The sequence below is a fragment of the Phalaenopsis equestris genome, unplaced genomic scaffold, assembly GCF_001263595.1.
Source record: "Phalaenopsis equestris unplaced genomic scaffold, ASM126359v1 Scaffold000117, whole genome shotgun sequence".
In the NCBI taxonomy this organism is placed as follows: Eukaryota; Viridiplantae; Streptophyta; class Magnoliopsida; order Asparagales; family Orchidaceae; genus Phalaenopsis; species Phalaenopsis equestris.
The window spans coordinates 302,627-315,543 of record NW_018164559.1 but is presented as its reverse complement, the minus strand read 5'-3'; the positions used below and the strand labels follow the sequence as shown (position 1 = coordinate 315,543).

Genomic DNA, 12,917 nt, shown 5'->3' with positions numbered 1-12,917 from the left:
TTACAAGGCGATGATAACTTCCCATAGACAACATACTCATGGATAAGATAATTTGTTCAATGTTCATGTCTTCTCCACTGGATTTCACCTCCCTAGGAACTTCTAAGATTTGTGGATTCAAAGTTGGTTATATTTATCATGCTTAGTTGATTTCTTTCTCTTAATGTACACACGAAGTTCCTTGTGCATTTCCTCTAGTGGTTGAACTTAGGAGACAAGATGTCCAAAGGGAAGTAGAATAGGTTGTGATGAATCTAGTTCACTATGGGTATCCAGACTAGTGTCCCAAAAATGATATTCACTCACTCTCCCTCTGAATTTAAGTTTTCGAGTACTAGGATTATTTTACAAAGAATGTAAGATTCATGGAGATATATTATTTTTTAATAATGGAAGCATAACACTTGTAATTCTTTTTGTTAGAAGAATAACCTAGAAAGATATATTTGATGGATTTTGGGTCAAGCATTGTGTGAATTGATTGGTGAATGCAAACAAAAGAGAACCAAATATTTTTAGAAAAATATTGGATGAGAAGGTTCTAACATAAGGAGATATTTCGATTAAAATATAGAGAGGGGCTTTGAATCCAAGGATGCTACTTAAGATTCTATTAATGAGATAAGTAGTTCGGAGCACTGCATCTCCCCAAAAATTTTTTTGAAATGTTGTGAGAAAGTATTATAGATATAGAAATCACAAGGAGATATTTACTTTCCCTCTCCGCTATTCAATTTTGTTGCGGAGTCCTAACACAATAACTCAAATGAACGATATCCTTCTTCACAAGGTAAACTTCAAAGATTGAGCTGAAGTATTTCTTTGTAATATCAGTTTTGAGAATCTGATTTTTGCATTTAAATTGACTGTAAGTCATGTCATGCAATGACTAAAAGATTTGTGTAGTTTCATATTTCTCCTTCATGTAATCATCATTACAGGAGAAACTATTTGGCTCCATTGACGGTTTTCAATTTTGATTGCTCCCAAATTTCATTGTGAATGATAGAAAAAAGATGTGAGGGTTTGTAATAAGACAAAAAATATACTTGATGAGTATTTTAGCCAATTGGTAAATTTCGCACTGATAAAACTCTAACTTTTAATTAAAAAGAGATTGGGGTACAACTTTACAACATAATAAAAATTGTAATGACCCAAACAATAATGTCATAAAAAAAGCTTGATTTTCAACTGACTCAGGAATATGTGAAGAAAATGGTGAAGACACTTGTGTATTAAGAAAATAGCTTTTCCTTAAGCAGGTATAAATTTTGAAGCAGTTCTACACTGTCAATCAAATTTCCCACATCCACCAACTGAAATTCACAAAATTTAAAATGAAATTTAGTAACGCAATTGAATCCATGAATAAACTTGTTAATTGAAAATAACTTGCAATCGAGTTGGAAAATATAGAACACAAAAATAAGTTGAATATCTTTGGAGACTTTTACTTCTCATTTCCAAACAATCCTAGAGTGAGATCCATTGGCAAATTTAATAAATTTGGAGGTGGAGGTCTCTTGATAATTGATGAGAGCATAAATGTCTCCAGTCATCTAACAGAAGCAATTGAATCTATTATCTTAAGTCAAAATCTTCCATTGATAGCAAGATAAGAGGAAGATATGTTACCAGGGTGCAACATCAAGCCGGTAGGTTGCTCAGTAGTGCTAATAAGAAGCTTCTTCAAGACCTCCAGTTGTTCCTTGGTGAAAGGACTACTAGGGTGGACAAACCTTCAAAAAGTGGTAAAAACATGGGCCTTGTAGTTTTGGTCCTTCCTATATTGTACAGGTTTCCAATCTACATGTTTTCTATGTAGTTTCCAACACTAGTCCTTTGTGTGACTACGTTTCCTACAATATTCATACAAGGGACAATTCTTCTTTGACTTTGAATAATGGAAGTTGTGCATGTACAAAACCGAGCATTCGATGCTAAATGAACCCACACTTCCAACCATCATTACCTTCTTTCTGCTTTCTTCTTTTCTAACTTCAACAAAGGCTTCCCTAGTGATATGGAGAGGCTTTATCCTCATGATTCTCCCTCTAGCCTCATTTAAGTTCTTATTTAGATCCAACAAGAACTTGATCATCCTGTTCTTCTTCATTACGATTTATACATCATAGCATCATGCAACAGTACCTTGATAGAATGTTGAAGTATTGAGTAACACTCAGATCTTCTTGTCCAAGACAATGCAGTTATCTCAATCTCAAACAATGCTACAATGTTTTCGATACAAGAAAAGTCTCAAGCGCTAATTTCCAAATCTCCTAAGTTATCCTGTAAAGCAAGAAATTATCTCCAATTTTTGTGGTCATAGAAACGATCAGCTAAGATATGACCATATGATCTTGGATTTTATCTGAGTGATGGTTAGGATCAGTGAGCTCAGAAATTGTGCCTTCTCCTGTGAGATGTTTCTCTTTTCATTTTCCACAAATGTACATAAATATAGATTGAGAACACTGAAGGAAATTATGGCCATTGAGTTTATTTTATGATAAAGGAAGAGTGTTCAGGGGCTATTTAAACAGAATTTATGATGTCTGATTCAGAACTAACCTTTGGAGTAGAACTAGACATCTTCATTGCGTACTTATTCATAAACCTTATGTATGTTAAGGGTTGGATAAGGTTTTTGGTTGTTGCTTGCAGCAGTAATAGAAGACTGAAGCTGCAAAAGTCCAACCACTGTGAAAAGAAGTAGATAAGAGCTTGCGGGTTGGCTGGAGAGATTCTGATTGCTGTAGGAAGGATTTTGGCTATTGGAGAGGCTTCAGAGGCTGTAGGATCAAGTAGAGGAGGACCTGCATGAGACAAGGCCTATAGAAAGATGTAGTTGAAGGCACCCAAGTCAACCGCAATCAATGAGACCGGCAAGATTTTCCTGTGCAGAAGGGACCCACGAAATCGTTTGCTTTGTCCAAAGTCGACGAGAACGACGAACTACATAGATTTGAAGCCCAACGACGCAGTCAAGACTGGCGAGTGATCTAGTTGAAGTGGTCGACAGCGCAGATCAAAGTAAACAGATGAGACGAGCAAACCAGTCGAAGCATTCGGCAACGCTGATCGGCGCAAGCAAACAAAGGATGCCCTAATTCTGTCGAAACAGAGCCTCAAGCTATGATATAATGAAGCAAAGTGGAGAAACTATATTTTCTTATTCAATCATTTTCAAATTACAACATTTCTCCTTATTATATGAGAACCGCTATGGCAAATATAATTAAGATTATTATAACTTACCAAATACAAAACAAACAATGAAAGAAAAACGTAAAACATAATAGTAAAGAATAAAAAGAAAAAGTTGAAATAGCAAACTCCTTCCAGTAGCTTCCACAAATTGAGCCGATGGGGCTCATATGGCTGACACTCTAGACCACCTAACAGCGACAATTCCACAAGAGTGATTTACAATAAGATAATAATCATTAAAAAAATGCATCAAAATAATCCTTTGACTTTCTGCATGAGGTTATTTTAGCTTCAGAGTCTATAAAACTGTCAATTTAATTCTCGGACTTTTTTAATATGAGCTAAAATAATCACCATGAAAGACTATTTCAACCGCAATTTAAAAAGTTTAGGAAGAAAGTGGCACAGTTATAGACTTTGGAACTAAAATGGCCCCATGTAAACAGTTAGGCACTTTAAAGTATAAATGAACGTCTATTCCTATAACACCCCATCCCTCAAGTTCTGTTGGGAGTATTTGATCCAACCTTTGAAGACAATTATCACATAGCTTAGCACGAATGGAAAGGCTGCCACAGGAAATGGTCTGAAGTAAAAGTAGCTTCGGTATAGATTTTTGTGAAAAATAAATTATAACTTTGGTTCTAATTCATCATGCCAAATATATGTTATCTTATCCTTTTTCTTCTACATATCGTACACTCATAGAGAGGAAGCAAGTGTTGAGACCAGAGCACTCACGAAGGAAGCCTTAAAGCACGAATGGCTATGGCCAAAAAATCTGTCAAGCAAATTAAATTTATACTATGTTAATTTCTTTAAACAATAAAAAATAGATAGTTTTACTTTGTGATTCTGCTTGAGAGAGCGTAGACAGTCTCTCATTTGCTCCAACTTTATTACAGGCTTGATCGGTAATGCACTCTGAAAGCCAGTTTAGACAAACATAATCAATCCTTGTTTTATGGTTTGGAAAATCTAAAGAGGATTTAAAAAAAAAAAAATCATGTAAACACCTTCTCTTCTACAGGAGATGTGGTAGCTGGTTTTGTGGCCACAGGATCTTCAGGCGGTAATCCAAGCTTCCTTCTCCTTTCAGCCTGCAGGGAATATCAATTTCAAAACAAATACTTATACATTCCAAACGAAGATAACTGAAAAAAATAATGGGATGGGTAAGAAATTTATTTCCATTAGTATTTCTTACACACTCAATAGTCAGGTTCTGTGTGGATTATTACTGCCATGGTTCATGAAAACCTAAATACCAAACATAAAAAAAAAAGATGTAGTGGGGGAGAGGAAGAAACACCTCATACAAAATTTGAAACGATTTGTAGACGCAGCGTGAGAGCACTCCACTGGCATTACAAAAAGTTTGCATTCATTCGATTATTAATGTTCGATGAATAATCATACTCCAATTACAAGCCATTAATTCCTCAATATGATTACAAAGAAAAAACCGAATTTTAAATTCACATCTAATTTAATAAAATCTTGAAATCAAAGCCAAGCAAAATTTAGCTAAAAGTATACAACTGATACAAATAAAATAAACCAAATAAAAATAATAAAAAATTGGAACATCATAAATATGGCCTTAGAAAAAGTTGAAAACTGGCAAAACTGTTTCAATCAGCAACTTTGTAGCCTATCTCAACTCCTTTGGACTGACTACAAAAGAAAAAAAAAAGGAATAATCTTGTAAAGACTAAACTAGCTAATTTGTATTGCATCAATTCACTAGGCCAACAAAAAACTATTCCTTGAAAACATGTGATTGCATTAATATATCAAAAAGAAAAGTACAAAACTATGTAACTATGCATCTACGATGTACAAAAGAGAGACCTATCATCTACAAATATAATAAAAAGTTCTCTATCATCATCTATATGCATCAAAACAAAAGACCCACTAAGGACACGCTATGCACAAAAATAGGCGGCCCTATTACATTCACGTCGTGTATGGAAAAACAAAACTTGCCTACAAGACAATAAAAGCAAAATCTGGTGCATCATGTGGTCTTTTACACCAAGTTCCACGCTTCATAGTGGATTGCAAAAATTGTATAATATGAGTGTTATCTCCTTCAATGATGATGCCTCGGCACTCCAGCATCCATGATTGGCAAATATTTTGAAATAATTTAATAGCTTGTATCTCAACTTGGGTGTTGTCCCAATGCTTAAAAAGATGACCTGTTGCAATGATTCCATTTCCTTAATCATCCCGAATAATGACTTCGGTTCCGGCCGCTCCATAAGAGAGAAGAGCATCATCAATGTTCACTTTAATCCATCTGGAAGGGGGAGGATGCCAGAAGAAAGAAGGTGGAACCAACCCAAGGGGTCGGCTAGCATCCCATTGCCCCCCAAAAAGGAAAAGGTCAAGTCATTGTAAGTGCCTCGAGGACGGTTGCTGTGATGGTGGTCGGTGTATCGTGCGCTTGGTTGTGGACTTTGGCATTGCAAGCTCTCCAACATAAATGAATAATGTAGCAATAACATCTAGTCTTAGGAATCCCAGACAATGGTGTGGTGGAAAGCTTGTCGATGGCCTCACTGAAGCTCCTGAATTTTGGGATAATAATGCCCGCTTTGCCATAATATCTTTAATCCAGCAAAAAAGAAAACAATTACTAGAAATATGGTCTCTGCTTTCAGGTTCGCCACAGCCCCAGGGGCACTCTAGATGTTCCGTAAGACCCCTCCGAACAAGCCATTCACGGGAAAGAATGCCGTCCCAGATGAGTCTCCACCAAGAGAATTTCTCCTTGGGATGGAGGCGAAATTTTTTTATCCAGCCTTTGTTGATCGCAGCCTTCAGGAAACGAGTTTCATAGGAAAGAGCAGTGATAGTTTTTCCATTGTGTGCCTCGTTTAATTTCAAGCAATCTTCAATCATGTCACTAAAGATTGGGATTGACAGAATTAATGCTACGAGGTCCTCTCCAAATAATGGGTCTTGGCAGAGAGCATGGAGAAAATGACATCACTGAATCATCTGATGAAAGCAGAGTACAACAAGAGAAGGGAGTCCAAAAAAATAACTCGAGTGTTGGAGAACTTCAAACTTCAAGAACCCAAAAAACTTTGAAATCTAATAATCAGTAGATTAGACGGTGAAGGTGGTAGTGAGACCACAAATTCAATCACTAATAGGCATAAATGAAGCAAATTGTAATCATTTGAAGCAGCATGCTTCTTTTACATAATGGCAAGTGAATTGGAGCATATGACCTACTGAATTTTAGTAATGCCTTTGATACCAGAGTTAACCCAAATCATAATCAAAATGCAAATATTATTGATGAACTTCAATAAGGTTACAAACTGAGACCAATGACAATAGAAAAATAGCAAAAAAAACATGAAATACTCCCTCAGGTAAGGGCAAAAGTGGTGAACACCATTGGGACAGCAAGCAAGCGGTGGGCTTGAAGGTCGCAACAGCAGCAAATAAATTGATGAGGGGCTGCGGCAACAGCAGGAGGGTTGTGGTAGGGTTATGCCAGCAAGGCAGGATGTTGGAGGGGGCTGCGGTAACAGAGTGGAGTGCTGGAGAAATTTGGCGGCAGCAAGGAAGGAGCTTGGAGAGATGCGCGACAGCAGGTAGGGTGGTTGGAGTTCTCAACAACATGCAGGGAGAGAGAGGGGAAGAGCAGGGCGATGGCTGGATAGCAACAAACTGCTGGCACAACAATTCTGGCAGAGCACTACAACAAATCCTTCAGCTGGGATATAGTTGGGGAAGTGAGGAAGGGTAGATAAACACCACCTCAGAACAAGTTACACCCAGAACAACTTTTCTCCTTTGGATACACTCCTCAAAAGGGAAAACTTGGACGCCGAAGGCTGCCTTGACAGAAAACTCAGCAAAAAAGTTAACCCTAAATAAAACAAAGAATATATTTATAGTAGTAAATAATAAAGCAGATTTGGAAGGAAACCCTAATCCAAATAATTGGGTCAGCCGACCCCCCTTGCCTCTCTCCCTGAACAAGTCCTAGGTTGGCCCCAGTTCAGTAGCCCCGCGCCAGTCTCCCGGGATTGGGATAGCTTCAATCTCATTCTTCGAAACTTATGAATGCCCGTTGATAGTGACAGGGTTATTGTAAGCTGTTGGGACTGGCGGATCTTCTACTGGGGTCCGTGAAGCACCTGAATCTCACTGTAGATAACATTGTGCCGCAAAATACCTAAGTATTTTTTCCCACTTGTGAGCACACATCCATATTGATCCATCCTTCTGGGGGTCCCCTACTGAGCTAAGCTAGGTCTGCATGTCATGTGTATACTGTTGAATCTCTAAACATAGTCAAAGATCGGCTCAACTTGATCTGAAGTGAGGGTAACTGAACCTCCCCAAATGGTGGTGGCCATGGCCGTAAGATCGATCATGATGTCCTGAACATGCTCTCCGTCGTGGTTATCCCATGCCTGAATTCGGTGTCTCAGCCTTATCATCCTCTTTCATCACCAAATCGGTTTAACCAACGCTGCATTACTGGCAAGGACACCCGTGATCTTGGGCTTCACCGAAAGAAGGAAGATGTGCTTCCCCTCCTTGGTGAGTCGTATAGTTAAATTGTCACGGTCTCCCAACAAAAGGTGACAGCCATCTATGGGTATCAAATCATATCATACTTGATCCTACAGCTGACTTCTAATCAAAAACTCCACTAGGCATCTACATTCAATGCTGACACTTTTATCATTCTCCAGTCATGTCAGAGAACGTGACTGAGAATGTCTCTAAGTCATGAAACTCAATTTCTCCACTATTTACGTAGACGCCACGTTCTAGCTGCTTCCTCCACCAATGATGAGAATACACACCTTCCTGTTCACAACGCAACGGGGGTAAAATTTATTTTGGCGGAGCCACTGCGGATTCCTCATATCCTCAGTCTGTAGACCCGTGAAACCACGAGGATCTCATCCTCATCCGGTGGAAAATGATACACCTCACCCAGTTCTTCAGCTGTCTATATGTCGCTAAACTCCTCCACGGCACCATGCTCGGTAAAAGAAATGATTTGACTAGTCAGAAAACTAGAGGCGATGTGCCCAAATCCATGATATCTAAAACATTTTCGGGCTAGGACTATAGTAGGGTTGCAACTTCTTCTCGGGCTTCTTCTCACTCAGGGTGACTCTGTCCTTATCTGAATAAGTTTTCTCAACTCCTTGAAGTGTGCTCCTGCTGGTGTCTCTAACTGCAGGTGGCTGCCAGACTAGTAGTGGTTGACTGCTCTATTTCTGCTACATCTCCCAGTGACCAATAAGACTGCAATTGCATTAAATTGCTGACAACGGGCTTCAAGCCCACCAGATAACGACCTATGGTGTGTTTTTTTGGCTCAACCAACTCACACTTCATCTGCAACTGGTCAAACTGCGTAGTGAACTCCTCCACTCATAGGACTCTCTACTGGAAGTGGAGTCTTAGAAATATATTATGACAGTAGTGAGATGATAGATATTTTCTTTGCAGCCCCCATTTCATATTCTCCCGTCTAATAATCTTGACATTATTTTCTCTCTTCCCCTGCCTCTACAAGTTATCCGATCACATGCAAACGCTCTTTCTCACTTTGATAGTTGCAAGCTCAACCCTTATAGCTTCTGACATCTCTTTATACTCAAAGATCCTCTCAACTGATAGTAATCATTCGATAAAATTGTTTGGATACATACCTCCATCAAACTTCGGTATATCCACCTTTATTCTGAAGTCCCTGTGTCCTCCATATGTGGTCTCCTTTCTCGGCCTTCTCTGATACTGTATCTCAAAGTGTCATGGATTGTCTTCTTCATCACTGAAATCCTCCACATGGAAGAAGTTGAAATTCTCGTATCTTTAGCCCCTTCGACTTTCCCTGACACGAACGAGGGTAATTTCGCTCGGGATTTCATCCTCCATGTCTGAAGCGTCCGTTGAAGTCCACGGATCTCTTATTGTATCTCTTCCTGAGTATGCTCGGGCATGTATCTCCTTGATGGCATGGCTAGGGTTTAGGGTTGGGAAGTGAAAAAGTGTGTATGAGATAAATTGAAGATGTACAAAAATTACTCTGAGATAGCTGATTTTGAGAATCAAGAAGGGGAAATTAGGATTACTTCAAAATTTGTCTATGGTTTGGGAACAGGAAAGAAAATTTTCGGTAGAAAGGGGTAAGGCGGATGCTAGGAAATCCCGGAAAAGGACTAGAGTTAGGCTAATTCTAATACCAATTGATACTGAAGTTAAAGTTAAACCACAATCGAAAAACAAATATCATTGTTGAGATTCAATAGGGTTACAGACAAAGAAACTTGATAATAGGAAAATAGTAACAAAAACATAAAAGACTCCCTCGGGTGAAGACCAAAGTGGCTGAACACCGGCTGCACGGCATGTGGGTGGCGGGCTGGGAGGCTGTGGTACCAGCAGGTGGATTGGTGAAGGGCTGCAGCAACAACAAGAGGGTCGTGGTGGTGTTACCACATCAGGGTAAGGTGTTGGAGGGGGCTACGGTAGCAGGGAGGAGTGCTAGGGAAGTTTTTCGGCAACAAGGAGGGAGCCTGGAGGAATGCGTGGCAGTAGGTGGGGTGTTTGGGGTTCTCAACAACAAGCAGGGAGAGGGAGGGAAGAGCTGGGGGATGGCTGGATAGCAGCAAACTGCCGGCAGAGCAATTCCGGCAGAGATGACAGTAAATCCGGCGGGTGGGATAAGGTTGGGGAAGCGGGGAAGGGTAGAAAAACACCATCTTATGACGAGTTACAACAGGAGCACCTTCTAGCCTTCAGATACAACTCTCACAGGGGAAAACTTAGACGCCAATGGCTGTCCTGGCAAAAATAACTTGGCAATAACTAATCTTAAACAAAGCGAAGGACATATTTATAATAGTAGATAGTAAGGAGAACTTAGGCGACAGTCCTAACCCAAATAATTGGGTCGGTCGGCCCCCCTGCCTCCCTCCCTGAACCAGTCCAGCCTTCCCAGTTGGTTTGGCCCCGATTCAGTAGCGCCGCCTCAACCTTATATTGAAAAATATTGTCCGGCTCAAACACATCATTAGCTATAGTCTTTGGCTTAATCATTGTTGATATCTTAATCATCAGAAAGAAGAGTATCATCATAAACATTTTTATAAGGACCATTATTATAAAAGAATGAACATTAAATGCAAGTGCTGAACTAGAAATGCTCAAAGATATGTAGAGTTATAGGTATTTGTGGAGCTAATATAACAGATTGCATAAAATTTAGAAAAGATACATATTTGAGTTAGATTGTTGCAAGACTTATTTCTACTCCATTAATACACATCAAGGAATTACCATAAGATGTACCATCATAACTATGTGAACAATATGAATCATAGTCATTATTATATGAACTAAAAAGATTTGAAAGGATAAGATACCTATCAACAAGAATAATATTTTATATGATGCAAAATAATCGTGATTTTCATAATATGCTAGCACTCTGTCATAATAATATGACAGTATAATTAGATAGGTGGAGCTTGATGAGTACACATGCGTGCAAAAATGTGAGGAATGTAACAATTAGGCTTGCGGGACTAGAGTCAAGCATCAGAATGATTATAAGTGGCTTGATTTCATGGGTAATAGTACAATTATATTGCGAAGACATGAGATGGTGGCTAACTAAACAAAATTCAATTAAAAAGAAAAGAATTTGATTGAATCTTGCTCCCACACTAATTGAAGGAGTTGAGGAGAGAAAGAAACTCTACAAAAACAACTTAATTCTAGCAGCACTTAATTGGCCAAATAACTAACTCACATGCATTCAATTATCGATTTTCAACCAAAAATTATCCTCCAATTACAAGACATTAATCCTCATCAAGTAAAGGCCAAATTTTAATTTTGCTATAGATTTGTGAAATGACAAATGAATTAACATTATAAACAACTATGAAGTAACCAATGAGCTCCATATGATGATATAACAAAAAGGATCTGCAATAAATTTATCTTTCAAAATCATTGATTAATAGCTTATAATGAATAATGAATAACCAAATTAAGACGCGGAGCCAGGAGAGCTGATCGACTCTTCCACGAGAGACTGCCGCCTCCTTTCCCTAGAGGGACCTAATCCTAATTATCTAAGGCTTGTGATGCAAGGCTCCTTGAGGGGCTGAACCGGTTGGAGAGCACTAAACCGGTTCAGCCAGATAGTTATAAGGGCTGGTCGGTCCATGTTATGGGCTTAGCTTTGTCGCCCAAGAGAAGGGACATCCCCCTCCTAGTTATCTACTATATATAGGTTATTTTATTTCATTAGGGTTCAGCTTTGGTATATTTTCTGTCAGGACAATCGTCAGCCTCCCTGCAATATTTTCCCTCTTAAGGTTGAATCCAAAAACAAATGGTGCTCTGGTAGTATCTCGCTTTGGGGTGGCAATTTTTTTTCGCATATCTCCTCCACCTAATCCTTCCTGCTTGTTTTCGTAAGCCCCCTCCCACTTACCTGCTTGCTGCCCTTTCTTCGGCATATCCACCTTGCTAGTGTCGCACCTCTAGTCCCTTGCAAGTGACTACAGCCTCCCTGCATCGTCCATTGTTCCATCCCCCCTCCTCGACTGCTAATTGACACAAATCCTTACTGTCGATTGCTGCAAATCCCTCCCACCCCTTGCTTACTACCGCACCTCTTCCCAGACCACCTGCTTGCCACAACTCACTCCCTATTCTCCCTATTTGTCGTCCAGCCGCCCGCATCCCTGTTACCTACTAGCATTCACCCTCCTACCACCTCCAACTCCACATTTCCACTATGCCTACCACAACCCACCACTTCGTTCTAGCCCTAGAGTGTCATTTTATGTTTATGTTGTTATTTTTCTGTTGTCAAGAGTCTTTGTTTGTAACCCCATTGAATTTCAGCAATAATAATTATCAATTCTACTGTGGTTTAGGTTAACTCCGGTATCAATTGGTATCAGAGCTAACCTAAACCTAATTCTATCATAGGATTTCCTAGCATCTGTCATACCCAAACCATCTCCACTTCAAAAATTTGTTTCCTACCCTCAAATACCTTCTTCCAATTCCACAAACCCAAACTCTAACCATGTCACCAAGGAGAAACATGCCCTAGCCTACCCGGAAAGAAATACAACGAGAAATCAGTCGACAACAACAGAGGCTCACAAAGATTGATGTGGGACTCGGAGGGAAACTGCCCTCTATTGCGATAGAGAGATTCAAAGAGGAGAAAGAACGAGAATTGGAATCCCTTCCATGGGGAGGGCTTCAGATGAGGAAGGCAAGACATAACGTTTTAGAATTAAGTATCAGAGGAGGCCACATAAAAAAGACACATAGATTTTGAAATAAAGGTGGACCTATCGGAGTTTGACAGAGGTATAGAGCCCAATGATTTCATTAAATTGATACAATCAAGTGAGATGATCTTCGAGAACAAAGAAGGCTAGAGGATAAAATGATGAAGCTTGTAACCATCAAGTTGAAAATGAGTGCTTCCTTGTGGTGGAAAAATTTGCAGAGGCAAAGAAAGAGAGAGGGTGGTGACAAAATCACCAAATAGGAGAAGATGAGGAAGGAGATGCAGAGAAAATATCCACCCTCATTGCCCCCAATATATGTTTATGAGACTCCACCTATAATAGAGAGACCTGTGGGAGGAGGATTTCAAGATACAA

General features: G+C 39.4%; 1 protein-coding gene across 1 annotated transcript in view; it reads right to left on the bottom strand.

Moving 5' to 3' along the window:
- LOC110021032 (UBX domain-containing protein 6) overlaps nt 1-12,917 on the bottom strand; it is a 52,862-nt gene that overhangs the window by 4,413 nt on the left and 35,532 nt on the right. Inside the window, exons 9-10 of the mRNA XM_020719354.1 lie at nt 4,233-4,316; nt 4,063-4,140 (exon numbers count right to left, since the gene is read on the bottom strand). Of these exons, the coding sequence (XP_020575013.1) occupies nt 4,063-4,140; nt 4,233-4,316 (162 nt within the window). The remainder of the gene's footprint in view (nt 1-4,062; nt 4,141-4,232; nt 4,317-12,917) is intronic.